Consider the following 12516-nt stretch of genomic DNA (forward strand, 5'->3'; position numbering starts at 1 on the left):
TTTGTTTTACCTCTTGGGTAAATTGTAAATATTTTTATTTTGTGGTCCTTCATGTCTTATTACAGTATACGATGGCAGAATTGTTTAATTCAAATAATAATGGTATATTATCAGATAGCTGGGGTTTTTTTAAGATTGTATTTATTTGAAAGAGAGAAAGAGCACAAGCAGGGAAGAGGGGCAGAGGGAGAGGGAAGAAGCAGGCTTCCCCACAGCAGGAGAGCCCAATGCGGGGTTCAATCCCAGGACACAGAGATCATGACCTAGGCAGAAGGCAGACACTTAACTGACTGAGCCCCTCAGGCGCCCCACAAGACAAGTTTAAAAAAGCTATCTGACGGGTGCCTGGGTGGCTCAGTTGGCTCAGGTCATGATCCCCAGGGCCTGGAATCAAGCCCTGCCTCTGGTTCCCTGCTCAGTGGGAAACCTACTTCTCCCTCTGCCACTCCCCCTACTTGTGCTCTCTCCCTCTGTCAAATAAATAATAAAATATTAATTAAAAAATTGTAAAACTTGTCCTGTGCATATCTGTATATTATTTAAATGCAAAGCAAGTATCATGTATATATATTTATTAGCTATTTTACTTTCATAAAACCTATAGTTTGGGTTTTCTTCTAACTAGAAATTTAATAATTTCTTCCATTCATATATACATGCAGGAAATACTAAAGAATGAAAAAAATAGAAAAGAAATTAAAATAAAAAATCAAGATCTTTATGGAAAAGAAAAGCTCCTTAGCAAAGGGAGCAATGAAGAACTCTTGGCTCCACCAGTTCAAACTCAGATCAAAGGGCATGCCTCTGCTCCATACTTTGGAAAGGAAGAACCCACCGTGGCTCCCACCAGCACTGGTAAAACCTTTCAACCAGGATCCTGGATGCCACCAGGGGGCAAGAACCCCAATCAATGAATACACTGTGGTAGTATTTCATTTGGATGTAACATTAACAATAAAAGAAGTAAAAATTACTTTATTTTCTGACTGTACAGTAAGTAGTTCTCTGTTCCATTAAGCTTAAGAATTTATTTTTAGTATGCATTAAGAAATGTGAGGTTATGAACTATAGAAACCTTTTTTTTTTTTTTTTTTAAGATTTTTAAGTAATCTAGGGGCATCTAGGTGGCTCAGTTGGTTAAGAGTCTGCCTTTGGCTCGAGTCATGACCTCAGAGTCCCAGGATCAAGCCCCATGTGGGACTCCCTGCTGGGCGGGGAGTCTGCTTCTCCCTCTCCTTCTGCCTCGCCCCCTGCCTCTTCTCTCTCTTGCTCACTCTCTCAAATAAATAAAATCTTAAAAAAAAAAAAGATTTTTAAGTAATCTCTACACCCAACGTGGGGCTCGAACCTACAACCCCGAGATCAAGAGTCGCATGCTGTACCAACTGAGCCAGCCAGGCACCCCAAAACCTAACTTCTTTTAGGTTTAACTCCTTCATTTGCTTTAGTCGTCATTCTGTTTATGAATTTGCTTAGGTTTTCCCTCTTAGGATTGCTCCTTTGTGAAGTATTCTGTAGTTGTAAATTCTCAGTACATTTTGGATCCTTATGATCATTTAGGAACCCCAATGTTTATCATGATAGGAGGTAAGGGTAATTAGTGAGCTCTCCTAAAGTACCCAATAAAAAAAGAAAAAAGTGAGAAGACTGCTGTTTCTGGAGAGGCAGTCTGTAAGATTCTAAAGGACTAATCAAAAACATGTACTTGGATAAAACATGTGGAGGCCAAGAAAATGTAGTTGATAAGTGAAAAAAAGCCATGAAGACCTGGAGTTTGAAGAGAGGAATTAGAACCAAAAGACATAGACAATCCATCACAAAAGTCTGAAAGGACAGTAAACAGAGAAATGGTACAATAATTGGAGTTCCTAAGATTAAAAATTATTTTGAGAGGGGCGCCTGGGTGGCTCAGGTCATGATCTCAGGGTTGTGAGAGTGGAGCCTGCTTGGGATTCTCTCTCTCCCTCTCTCTCTCCCCGTCTCCACTCCACCCCTCAAAAAAGAAAAGAACGAAAAAAATTACTTTGAAAAAATGAAAAATAGAGAGTTCTCCGTGACTGCACTGACAGTGGGGATTCCAGGGGCTTGTATATTGAAGAAAAATACAGACGGGTGATGTTAAAACACTCATATTATACAAAAGTATTTTTGAAGGGTCATAAATTTTCTGAAGTGCACAACTATGTTTTTGTTGCTAATATAGACTTCTCACAGTGTATGGCATTATAATAGGTGCTCAATAAATATTTACTGCATAAGTGATTCAAATTGTAATGCTGTATAGGAAATCCTTGGTTACCTGTTTTAACAGTGAATTCCTAAAAACACATAGGTTAACATTTTTACTTAATAGAAGGTAAAAATTTTAATTGCTTAATAAATTACAGAAAAATACAACCTTATAAAATATAATATTAAAACAAATAATCAAATGTAATTACCATTACATACTTATTGAATGACAGAAAAGCCCCTTGGTGAAAATACTGCTATTCCAGCAACCTGCTAATATGAGTTTAACCATTCTATCATTACAAAATAGTATTACATTTTACCATGCAGGCAAAAAAGGAACTAATCATTGCTTCTTGGCCTTTTGGCTAAGATCAAATGTAGTATCTGTTCTTATCAGTTTAAAAAAGGAACTAGTCACCAGGCAGTACAGAGGTACAAATGACTGTAAATTAAGATGTTCTTGAGTCCTGGGTTATAAGAAAAATTGCAAATGTTCTAACATGCTAGAATATTTCTACTGCCAAATACCTATTAGCTTATTAAATGTATTCTATAGGGCGCCTGGGTGGCTCAGTCGTTAAGCGTCTGCCTTCGGCTCAGGTCATGATCCCAGGGTCCTGGGATCAAGCCCCGCATCGGGCTCCCTGCTCAGCTGGAAGCCTGCTTCTCCCTCTCCCACTCCCCCCTTCTTGTGTTCCCTCTCTGGCTGTGTCTCTCTCTGTCAAATAAATAAAATCTTTAAAAAATAAATAAATAAATGTATTCTATACATATCTTTTAATGTTTGCCTTACAGTCTGTAAATATCTTAATGTATGACAGAATTTATATTCATTTTAATTTTTGTTTTCATTTTAATATCATTGTTTTATTAACTATAAAGAACAAACTGAGGGTTACCAGAGGGTGGGAGGATGGGTGAAATAGGTGATGGGGATTAAGTAGGGCACTTGTGATGAGCACTGGGGTGATGTATAGAAGTGTTAAATCACTAAAGTGTACACCTGAAACTAATGTTACACTGTATTTTAACTAACTGGAATTTAAATAAAAACCTAAAGATAATAAATACTAAGTAAGTGAGGCATAAAAAAATAAAGTAAAATAAATTAAATTAAAATACCTGTTTTACAGAAGCAGCAAAAGAAAATCTTAACCAAAAGTCCTTGTGGAAAAATACCTCAAGTAAGATTATGATACTGGCCCACCATTATTAGTAGAACACGCACTTTTTTTAAAAAAAGATTTTATTTTTAAATAACCTCTACATCCATTGTGGGGCTCAAACTTACAACCCCAATATCAAGAGTCGCACTCTACTGACTGAACCAACCAGATACCCCTAGAGCATGCAGTATTACAGTGATTTCAAGAAGTGGAAATGACATTTATAGTAATCCATCCGCACTCCTTTTCTCAAGACTAACATTTTTTAGTGGCGCTGTTAGATGGTATCAAAACAGAGTTAAATGTCCTACCTAAAAATTGAATTATAACTTTGGCCTAATTCAAATTACCTTTATAAGCAACCTTTTTTATATTTGGCTTTTATGCCAGACACATGCAAAGCACAATTAAAGCATTAAATAAAGTATTAGTTTGTCCACCATATGTCATATTTTAAATAGTTATATTTTGGACATTTACAAGTTTTTTTTTGTGAAAATGCCTTAAAATAAGTGAAAATATCTTTCTTCAAGACTTCAGACCTATGCAAAATTTTTTAATTCCAAAAGTAAAAATGTTCATTTCAAAGTAATGAAAGTGTTGTATATACCTTACATACTTTCTCAGAGGTAAATTGTTCTTGATTTCCCATGCCTGTGCTATATGTGCATGTAGCAGATTTCTGACCGCTCAAGTACAGAAAATTTGTTGGCTGATGGGTTTAATCATACAAATCTAGCCTATTAGCTATGGCTTGGATATGTGAAGTTGAAATCAACAAAAATGGAGGAAAAAAATTTTCCCATTATTATATTACTCTTCTCCATTTCTACTTTTACGAACTGATTTCTGGCTGTCACTTATTTCATTTCTTAATTTAATCAGCCTTGAACCAATACCATTATATTTTTTAATGTTATCTTTTCAATGCTATCTTTAACCTTACTATTTAAAATGTAACCTGATCTCACCAAACAAAAAATAAAACACAAAAACAAAAATAAAATAAAATGTAACCTAAATTTATATAGAACAGGCTTTCTCAAACTGTGTTTGTGTTCCTTAGGGAAAAAAACAGAAGCGAGAAGAGTCTATGATAGTCAAATTACGTTAAAAGACTTCAAGAAATCTCTTAGGAATAAATCCTAAGTTCTATTTTATATTTTCCAAACTTGTGGTATTTGAACATGGAATCTGTTTTAATATGTTTGAGGGTTACCAGAGGTTACATGTATATATACATGTATATATTCCAAATATGAAGTAAATCAGAGTGATGCTATAACCAATTGCAAACATAAAAACAATCATGAATAGGAATCAGACTTCCTCTAACATAATACCAGATGAGGTGTAAGTGCCCCTTGCCCCTTTACATTATGTACAAGGAGAGAAGGAATGGGTCAGGACCTGCTAATTATAATTTATCTCAACACTGGTTTTCCAGCTCACAGCATGGTAAGCCTACTTTGCTTGCTTACTGTAATTTCAAGAAATAAAAGTAAAAAATGCTATACTAAAAAGTATATCTCATACAGTAATACCATGCTGAAGTTTATCACATGGATAGTATGGATCAAATTCTGACACACAAACTTTTTTTTTTCTTTTTGGGTAAAATGTCTGTTATAGACAGCCTGTGTTTTTTCCAAAACCAGCCATAAAAAGGTAACTGATTATATTAGTTCTCAAAACTTCAGAAACTACATAAAAGGCAATTTTTAAAAGTATTATAGCTAGGGGCGCCTGGGTGACTCAGTCGTTAAGCGTCTAGCCTTCCGCTCAGGTCATGATCCCGGGGTCCTGGGATCGAGCCCCGCATCAGGCTCCCTGTTCGGCTGGAAGCCTGCTTCTCTCTCTCCCACTCCCCCTGCTTGTGTTCCCTCTCTTGCTGTGTCTCTCTCTGTCAAATAAATAAAATATTAAAAAAAAAAAAAGTATTATAGCTAATAGTAAATGAGATTCTGATTTTTCTGAAGAATCCCAACCCTCACAATACTCTCTATTTTACATCCCCCCACCCCCACATACACATAAGTATACAGACATACATATTATAAAACCTATTGCTCTCGCATATATAAAAAGGCTTCATAAATGTTGGAAAAAGCTAAAGCTGAAGGAACAACAAATGGCATATGTCAAATACAAAACTGGCATGTGTTAGACTTTAAAAGAAATGATAGAAAAACAGATTTCAGTTAAATAACTATCTTTAAATTGTAACAAGAGAACCAATGAAAACACAGCTTTTAGTAAATAACTGAGAATTATGGTGAATATACCTTTTGCTTCAATATTTGACTCTAAAATGTGGCCATAAGCAAGATTTATGGATATAAATTCCTTTCACGAACAGCTTGACTGCAGAAACCCAAACACATTTTAGATATATCTTAACCTCATTTTTCTTAAACTGTGCTCTGCAGGCCCAGGAGGGCCAGTAGATCCATAGAAGCATATTTTTAAGTTTTAATTCCAATGATAATTTCAACTATTAAAACGTTCAGTGACAATAAAAAGATCACTAGATATCCTAGATCGCTTAAGTAACAGAACGGAACACTGAATTATCTTAGTGCCTGGAGTTGCAATATGTTCATTCCACTGGCACCAAGTAGAAACTAACAACCTAAAGTGAAAGTACTAGTGTTTAGACCAATCCATAAGCATTCTCAGGAGTCCTTATGTTTTCATAGTTGAGAAACATTGCCCTTAACTTTTGTAAGTAGGCTTTTAGCTAGAAATGAAACTCAAAACCCTCTTAAAAGTCTAATTTCTATAACACATCTAACTTTAATTACCTTATTATTAACCCCCCTTTAAAAACAAAAAACCCAGGACCTCTTTATAAAAAAGTATCAAATTTATTTCAATATCTAGTTTCATTTTTAAATTAAAGCTGGTGGACAATTTTTTGTAATTTAAAATTCATTATCAGAGGTGAGGAAAACGTTAATAAGCTATTATATACTGACAGTGAATAAAATTATTAGACTACGCATTTATAAAAGCCAGGTTTAACAGTAAAAAATTCCAGTTATACTACTTAGCTGAAGGAAATATCCTTTAGCTCTTTATTTCTAATTTTAACACATCCTCATTTTGACATAATTTGTCTTTTTCACCCAATTACTAGTATGATGAACAAAATTTTTCCAAATGTTAAACCTTTACCACTTATGAAATAGTACTTAACTATTACTTTTTAAGAATTCTTTAAGTATGAAGTTTTAATTTTCACATGAACCTGTTTGATCAGAAAGTATAGAACATCACTACTAGATAAATTAAAATGAAGAAATGAATAAAAACACAAAAGTGGCATCTATGTAAAGAGCAAATTATGTGATAAGACATTTTAACTACTTTACATTTCTACATAGCACAATAAAGAATACACTGGTTCCAAGGTACCACAAGGTTTGGCATTTTTACTGCAAGCTTTAGATCATAGTGTTATTCTACTCAAGACATCTCTAAGAAAATGGCAGGTTCATAAGTACAAAAACTGTTCTATCTGGTAGGTGGTATTCTACATAGCCAGTAAGAGAATTCTTATAAAATGAGATTTTAAAAAATATAGAATGTCTGTTAATTATCTCAAAGACTAAAATGAGAAAAATGCAGAACACAGTCATTGGTTAATATGTGGCTTTGAGAAAGCCAGAAATGATTCTATGCCAAGAAATAAGCAATAATGATAGAAGATGTAAATAATATACTATATGCCTCTTTAACCCAAAGCAGTTTTCACCATTGGACAGTTTTGATTTTTACATTCTCAATTCCCTTCGTCCAGAACAGGACCCCAATTCTAAGCCATTATTTGAATAGAGTTCATAATGTACAGTCATTTTTCTCCACAGGATGTTTCATTTCAGAACACAATCTGCAAAATGGCAAATGACTAAGTCAATTATAAAGAATTTATAGCATAATAAAAGCCAATTTACAGTTAACTCTCAATAGACTTCTACACCAAAACCTAAAAGTTGCTGCAGTAGAGGTCACAACTAACATGATTCTTACAGGTGCTCTGACTTTGTTTACAACAAATTACTGACATAAAAACCAGAAAAGAAACCTTAGTGGGTCCTTTCAACACTGAATAATTTTCCAAATGATGTTCCTCCGGTTATATAGCCTGTTCATTCATTCCTTCAATCCTTTTTTAGTCGTTTAGCTTTTGCAATATTTTCTTGACGTTTTTGTTTCTTCTTTTGCTCCTTTTCCCTGGCCTCAATCATCTTGGCCAATTTCCAGGACAGTACTGCACTTGCTAGAAACAATGGAGTAAGGGCCAGGATAACTGTTGTAAGGAAGCCATATGGGTCCTTTGCAGCCCATTCCACAACATACTCAGCCCAAGCCTTTATATCAAACATCTTTGTAGTCGTCTTTGGAAAAGAGAAGAGAGGGGCAACAAAAGAAAAGACTGTGTGGTTAATCAAATTTTTTTAAAAGTTACATCATACAATCAGTTAACTCAGAATTCTGTTATCATTAGTTTTCTATTTTTAAAAAGCATCAATTAGTACTATTTTAATACAGACTGCTATCTCCAGTTAAGAAGAAATAATTAAACTAGGTAACACTTAAAAGATTAAAGGTATAGAAGATTAAAAACCATGTGGAATCTGTCATAGGGACTATGCATTCTTCGTAATCAAGACAAATTTTATTTAGCAGCAGACATTTTTATAAGAATCTCGAGTCTTAAGCACTCTTTCCAGGAAACAGAGGAATCCTGTTATTTTTTGACACATCCTTAGTATTTACTAAGTACAATTAACAAAAGTATGATTCATCAAATTTGGTGTTTGAAAAGGACAAGCCACAGAGTACATGAAATGCTTGGAGAAAGGAAGGTAATGGAGAGCTGTTTCCAGGAATGAAAAGGAGAGAGTATGGGAAGCATGAAATATCTATATTCATATGCAAAGAAATATAAGCAAAAAAGTGACATGCTATTTTATGCCCTCTTTCAGCTCTGAAGACTCCTACTTGAGGACATAATTTAATAAATGAGAAAATTACCCATAACAGGTGCCATGCATTTTGTTCTACTTTCAGTTGGTATGGGAGGGCAATCTGGTAAATAAGAATGGTGTGGATCTGAGTGACATTTTCTGTTTTGCCCAGAGGCTTTTCAACCTTTCAGTGTTTGTGTCAACCTCTATTCAAAGGTGAAAATTAAGAATACTTGGGTAGGAATGGGTGTACATACATCCACAATTTCAGCGGGAATTTAAAAAGTCATCTACCTTATGCTTGAGTACTTCTTTCCAACTTAGTCCTGGGATTATTAGTGAGCCAATTACAATTTCAGATGACCCTTACTTGTTTGTCTTCTTCTTTAGCTCTACCATACACTTGTGAGAGAAGGTTTAAATTTTATATACTGGGTGGGTTGAAAAGAACAGATAAAAAAAAAAGTTTAAGTCACAACATTCAGGATAACTTTAAGACACTTTCAAATGGACTATTTCGAAATCGTATATATGCAACCTGTAAAACTGCCTGGCATATTGTACACATTTAATATCTATCTCTTCCTAATTTGAAGAAAGAAATCATTACTACAATTGCAAATGCTAAGAAAATCCTACTGGAGTAATTACAAGTATTTTACTAAATTACTTCCAAAATAAAATTATGAAGCTCACGGATATATAAAAAGACAAATTAGTTCACTGATAAGTTACAGCACATCCATTCCTAGGTTTTGAGCTTTTAATGCTAAAAATATTAATTTATAGGGTTAGGTATGTAATTACAAAATCAAACATCTCACTTTATTCTTTAAAGGTTTTTTGGTCTCCCTATGATACAATTCGTGTTCTTTACAGAAAACCAAAACAAAATATAAATCACTCACAATCCCATCACTTCAAGGAAACTACCACTGGCTTTAATATCCTTCCACCGGCCTCTTCATATTTTCAACAGAAAACATTAGTTAAAGCGCCTCTAGTAGTATATTATTAGTCTAGCCTCCGCCCCCTGCCCTTGAATTCTTAGGACCACACAGAGATCCCATCTGTCCCTTCAGCTTCTCTAGCACGGTAATGAATTAACTAAGGCAAAATTCAGTGATAAGCGAAAAAAAACTTTGCAAAAAAGAGTAACGCGGAAGCGAAGGACCCGGTTTGTGGCTGAGTTTTTCATTAACGCAAAAAAGTTATCGTCCACAGGCCACACAGCTCCCGTGCACTTCAATTTCGGACCCAAAGGCCCGTGTCTCCACACTTGGAGGAATCCGTATTACCCTTCTTCTTTCCGTAACGGGTCGACCGGGCTTGATCTCCAAACCAGACCTGCGCGGCTCCTGGAGCTGCAGCGGATGGTACTTCACCGCCATCAGCACGTCCCGTCCATCCCTGTTTTCGCCCTCGCTCATTCCTGCTTTCCTATCCCATCCGGCCGTCCGCCCCAGGGGGCCACGTTCAGGCGCCCCTCGGCCTCGGCGGGCGGTTCCCGGGAATCCAGGCTTGATGCCGCCACAGCTCGATCCGCCCAGCGCCGTGGCCGCCTCCTCGGGCACGCGGGCAGACCCACCCCAGCGGCCGCCACCAGCCCACCCTACGTCACGGCTGGGAACGTGGGCTCAGACCCCTACTCCCAACTCACCTCCAGGCCGGAAGCAGGAAGGCGGAAGCCGCGGCTTTCCCGTCCCGCCCACAGGCCGGCCCCAGCCCCGAGTGGGCCTGAGGAAGTCGAGGGGCCAGTTTCCGGCTACGCCATTGCTGTGTGGGTCCCGGGATCTCGACTTCGAAGACTGGCGGGGGCGGGGAGGGCGGGGGAGAGCGGCGCCCGGCTTCCCGGGGAGCCGCAGGTGAGGCCGCGCCGGTGTGCGGCGGCGCCCCGCCTGGCCTCTGGCGAGGAGCCCGAGACCGGCGCTTCCTGCCGGGACGAAGGGGCCAGCGTGGAGGCGCGGGTGGACTCAGGTCTCCGGGAGCCGGTCCGGAACCCTGCGGGCCCTCTGCCTTTACCCCCGATGTAAGCCAGGAGACAGCCCCCCTGCCCTGCTGGAGCGAGACCGTTGATGGAGGGCCCCGATGGGTGATGTATGTAGCCCCTGGAAACAGACTAAAGAGCGGCGGCAAGAAAGGAGTTGGTCTCCACAAACCACCCGAAGTCAAGGTGAGGGTCACACAGCGACTGTTGAGGGATTCTGGAGCGTTTCTTCTCCCGGTTCCCACCCCACCCTTTGCCCCTCTCATCTTCTGGCTGGACAGTAGTTAAAGCCACACGTACTGGAGACAATGAAGCAAATGGACCATGGTGGATCCACTGAACCTTATTACTAAGGGAAAATGCAACCGTGCTGCGTGAAGAGGGGATTTTTGTTGTTTGTTTTTAGTTTGAGAACCTAACTCATTTCACACACACCCCCCACACACAAAATGAACCATACTTGCCCAAAGTAAACTCGGTAAATAAACTGGGCATAGAGTTCCCACAGAGATAACTTGTTCTTTCAGTCCACAAATAAAGGGATGCAAAAGTCAACAAGCAGAAAGAGTGAGTTTAATATTGTGTTCTAATCTACAGGAACTGAGAGATTAACTCTGGTTTGGTTGGTGACCAAATTTTGTGATTGCTTGCTCTGAACTGCTCTGTTTGACTACCACTGCGAATGTTGCAAGACCTCTTCACTTTTGTGTGTCAAATAAAGCAGGTGTTTATTCTTGAGAGACTATAGAATGCTCTCTTTGAGGAGCAAGCTGTGACATGCATAACTAGTTTAGATATAACAACAGTAACTATTATTTACCAGGGAACAGGCTTTTGGCAAATAATCTAGTGATCTAAAATACTGTTCGTTGGGCATATGTTAATGTTTGTATGTTGTATTAGCAGCAGTTGTTTTCTTACTCATTCTTGTTTGAAAACTTGGATGATGGTTTCAAAGTTTTTGCTGCTTGGACCTAGCCTGTACCTGTAGTAGCCAGAAAAAGCAGACTCAGTCACTGGATTGTGTGTACAGAAAACTTTACTTGCTATAGGTAACTATGTGATCTCTGAAAACTTGTTCAAATATTAATTCTAGGAGGGGGTCAGAATGTATTTTAACATCCTTCACTCCCCAGGCCAAGGTGTGTGTGTTTTGTTTGCATCTTGGATACACAGTATACCCAGTTACTGCCTTCCCAGTAGTTTGCTCTGCTGCTTCTCTAGTTAAATGCATTGCAGTCTTAGGCTACAAGAAAAGGTGCCTAAAGACAGAAGCCTCTGTAGCTCTTTGGCTGTCATCTAGACCCTGCCTTCACAGCCTAATACTGACCTAGTTTTCAGTTCCAGGACAGGATGCAAGCCCAGGAATAGCATAGGGGTTGCCACAGCTGAGCCCCTTAAGCAACCTGCATTGCCTTCATGAAAGATGGTGTCAAAATTGGTTCAAATACTGTGCACTATTTTCTGTAGTGAGGAGTCTTAGCTTGTGAGTTGAGTTTCACAGGCCTTGTCTCTGCTGATCTGTATACACTGTAAGTCACTCTGAGCCTGTTTCCTCTTCTTTATGTGGAACGTACACTAGGTCATCTCTGGTGTTCTTTCAGCTTTAAAATTATGTCAGTTGGACTGGGCTTGGCCATTTTTCTAACTTAGGCTTCATAAGTGGCAGCAGAACAAGGAATTTAATGGAAACATAGACAATTTTCTTAAGGTCTTATCCTTTATTTGAAAAGATCCTTAATTGGATTTTTGTTCTTTCACAAATGTCTTTAAGAATTGCCAACTTAGAATAACAAGGAAATAAGCTCTGCTTGTATTTATTTTTAAGAAATCTTATTCATGTAACTTTAACCAAATTAACAAAGCCTTACACTGTTAAGGAGGGTTTGTCTTTGCGTAATTCCTGTGTAGTGTATCACACTTCCCGTCCCATTCACACTAGTTATCTTGAAAAAAAGAACATTATAAAATTTTAGCTGTTTTTTTTCTCTTAAGAAGTTAAGTCCTACTCTGTTGTTTGCTTAAAAAGTCTTTTGATAGTACAAAGTTGCATTTCCCCTTGACTCATGTCAAAATTGTGAATGAAAAAAAACATCATGAATGAGTAAAACCTGAATAAGATTCTATTATAAAAACCTAGATTTGACTAAAGATC

The 12516-nt window shown here is 37.8% G+C and overlaps 2 protein-coding genes, 1 long non-coding RNA gene and 1 other non-coding gene across 7 annotated transcripts in view; 3 read left to right on the forward strand and 1 right to left on the reverse strand.

Moving 5' to 3' along the window:
• Positions 1-1002, forward strand: part of NDUFAF2 (NADH:ubiquinone oxidoreductase complex assembly factor 2) — a 145628-nt gene extending 144626 nt beyond the window's left edge. Inside the window, exon 4 of the mRNA XM_021701969.1 lies at positions 663-1002. Within this exon, the coding sequence (XP_021557644.1) occupies positions 663-914 (252 nt within the window). The 3' untranslated portion in view covers positions 915-1002. The remainder of the gene's footprint in view (positions 1-662) is intronic.
• A 1578-nt stretch (positions 1003-2580) lies between these two features.
• Positions 2581-2768, forward strand: LOC123325461. Its single transcript, XR_006540458.1, has one exon. It is a non-coding gene; the product is annotated as a U2 spliceosomal RNA (small nuclear RNA).
• Positions 2769-5581: 2813 nt separating this feature from the next.
• SMIM15 (small integral membrane protein 15) lies at positions 5582-10050 on the reverse strand. Of its 3 annotated transcripts, none has more exons than XM_021701901.1 (3): positions 10035-10050; positions 8669-8805; positions 5582-7801 (listed from the first exon to the last, which is right to left on the reverse strand). In XM_021701901.1, exon 3 carries the CDS (start codon positions 7787-7789, stop codon positions 7565-7567), a length of 225 nt encoding a protein of 74 aa, XP_021557576.1. In that variant the 5' UTR covers positions 7790-7801; positions 8669-8805; positions 10035-10050; the 3' UTR covers positions 5582-7564. The 3 variants fall into 3 exon arrangements, with proteins under 3 accessions (XP_021557576.1, XP_021557575.1, XP_021557578.1); XM_021701900.1 differs by lacking the exon at positions 10035-10050 and adding an exon at positions 9283-9300; XM_021701903.1 differs by lacking the exon at positions 8669-8805.
• An 87-nt stretch (positions 10051-10137) lies between these two features.
• The window catches only part of LOC110591006, a 64121-nt gene continuing 61742 nt past the window's right edge, over positions 10138-12516 (forward strand). For both annotated transcript variants that reach the window (XR_002480995.2, XR_006540349.1), the window contains exon 1: positions 10138-10547. This is a non-coding gene — a long non-coding RNA (uncharacterized LOC110591006). The remainder of the gene's footprint in view (positions 10548-12516) is intronic.

The sequence above is a fragment of the Neomonachus schauinslandi genome, chromosome 7 (assembly GCF_002201575.2).
Source record: "Neomonachus schauinslandi chromosome 7, ASM220157v2, whole genome shotgun sequence".
NCBI lineage: Eukaryota > Metazoa > Chordata > Mammalia > Carnivora > Phocidae > Neomonachus > Neomonachus schauinslandi.

Excerpts from the sequence above, each read along its gene's own strand:
- SMIM15 (XM_021701903.1), bottom strand. The coding sequence starts at position 7,789 with ATGTTTGATATAAAGGCTTGGGCTGAGTATGTTGTGGAATGGGCTGCA.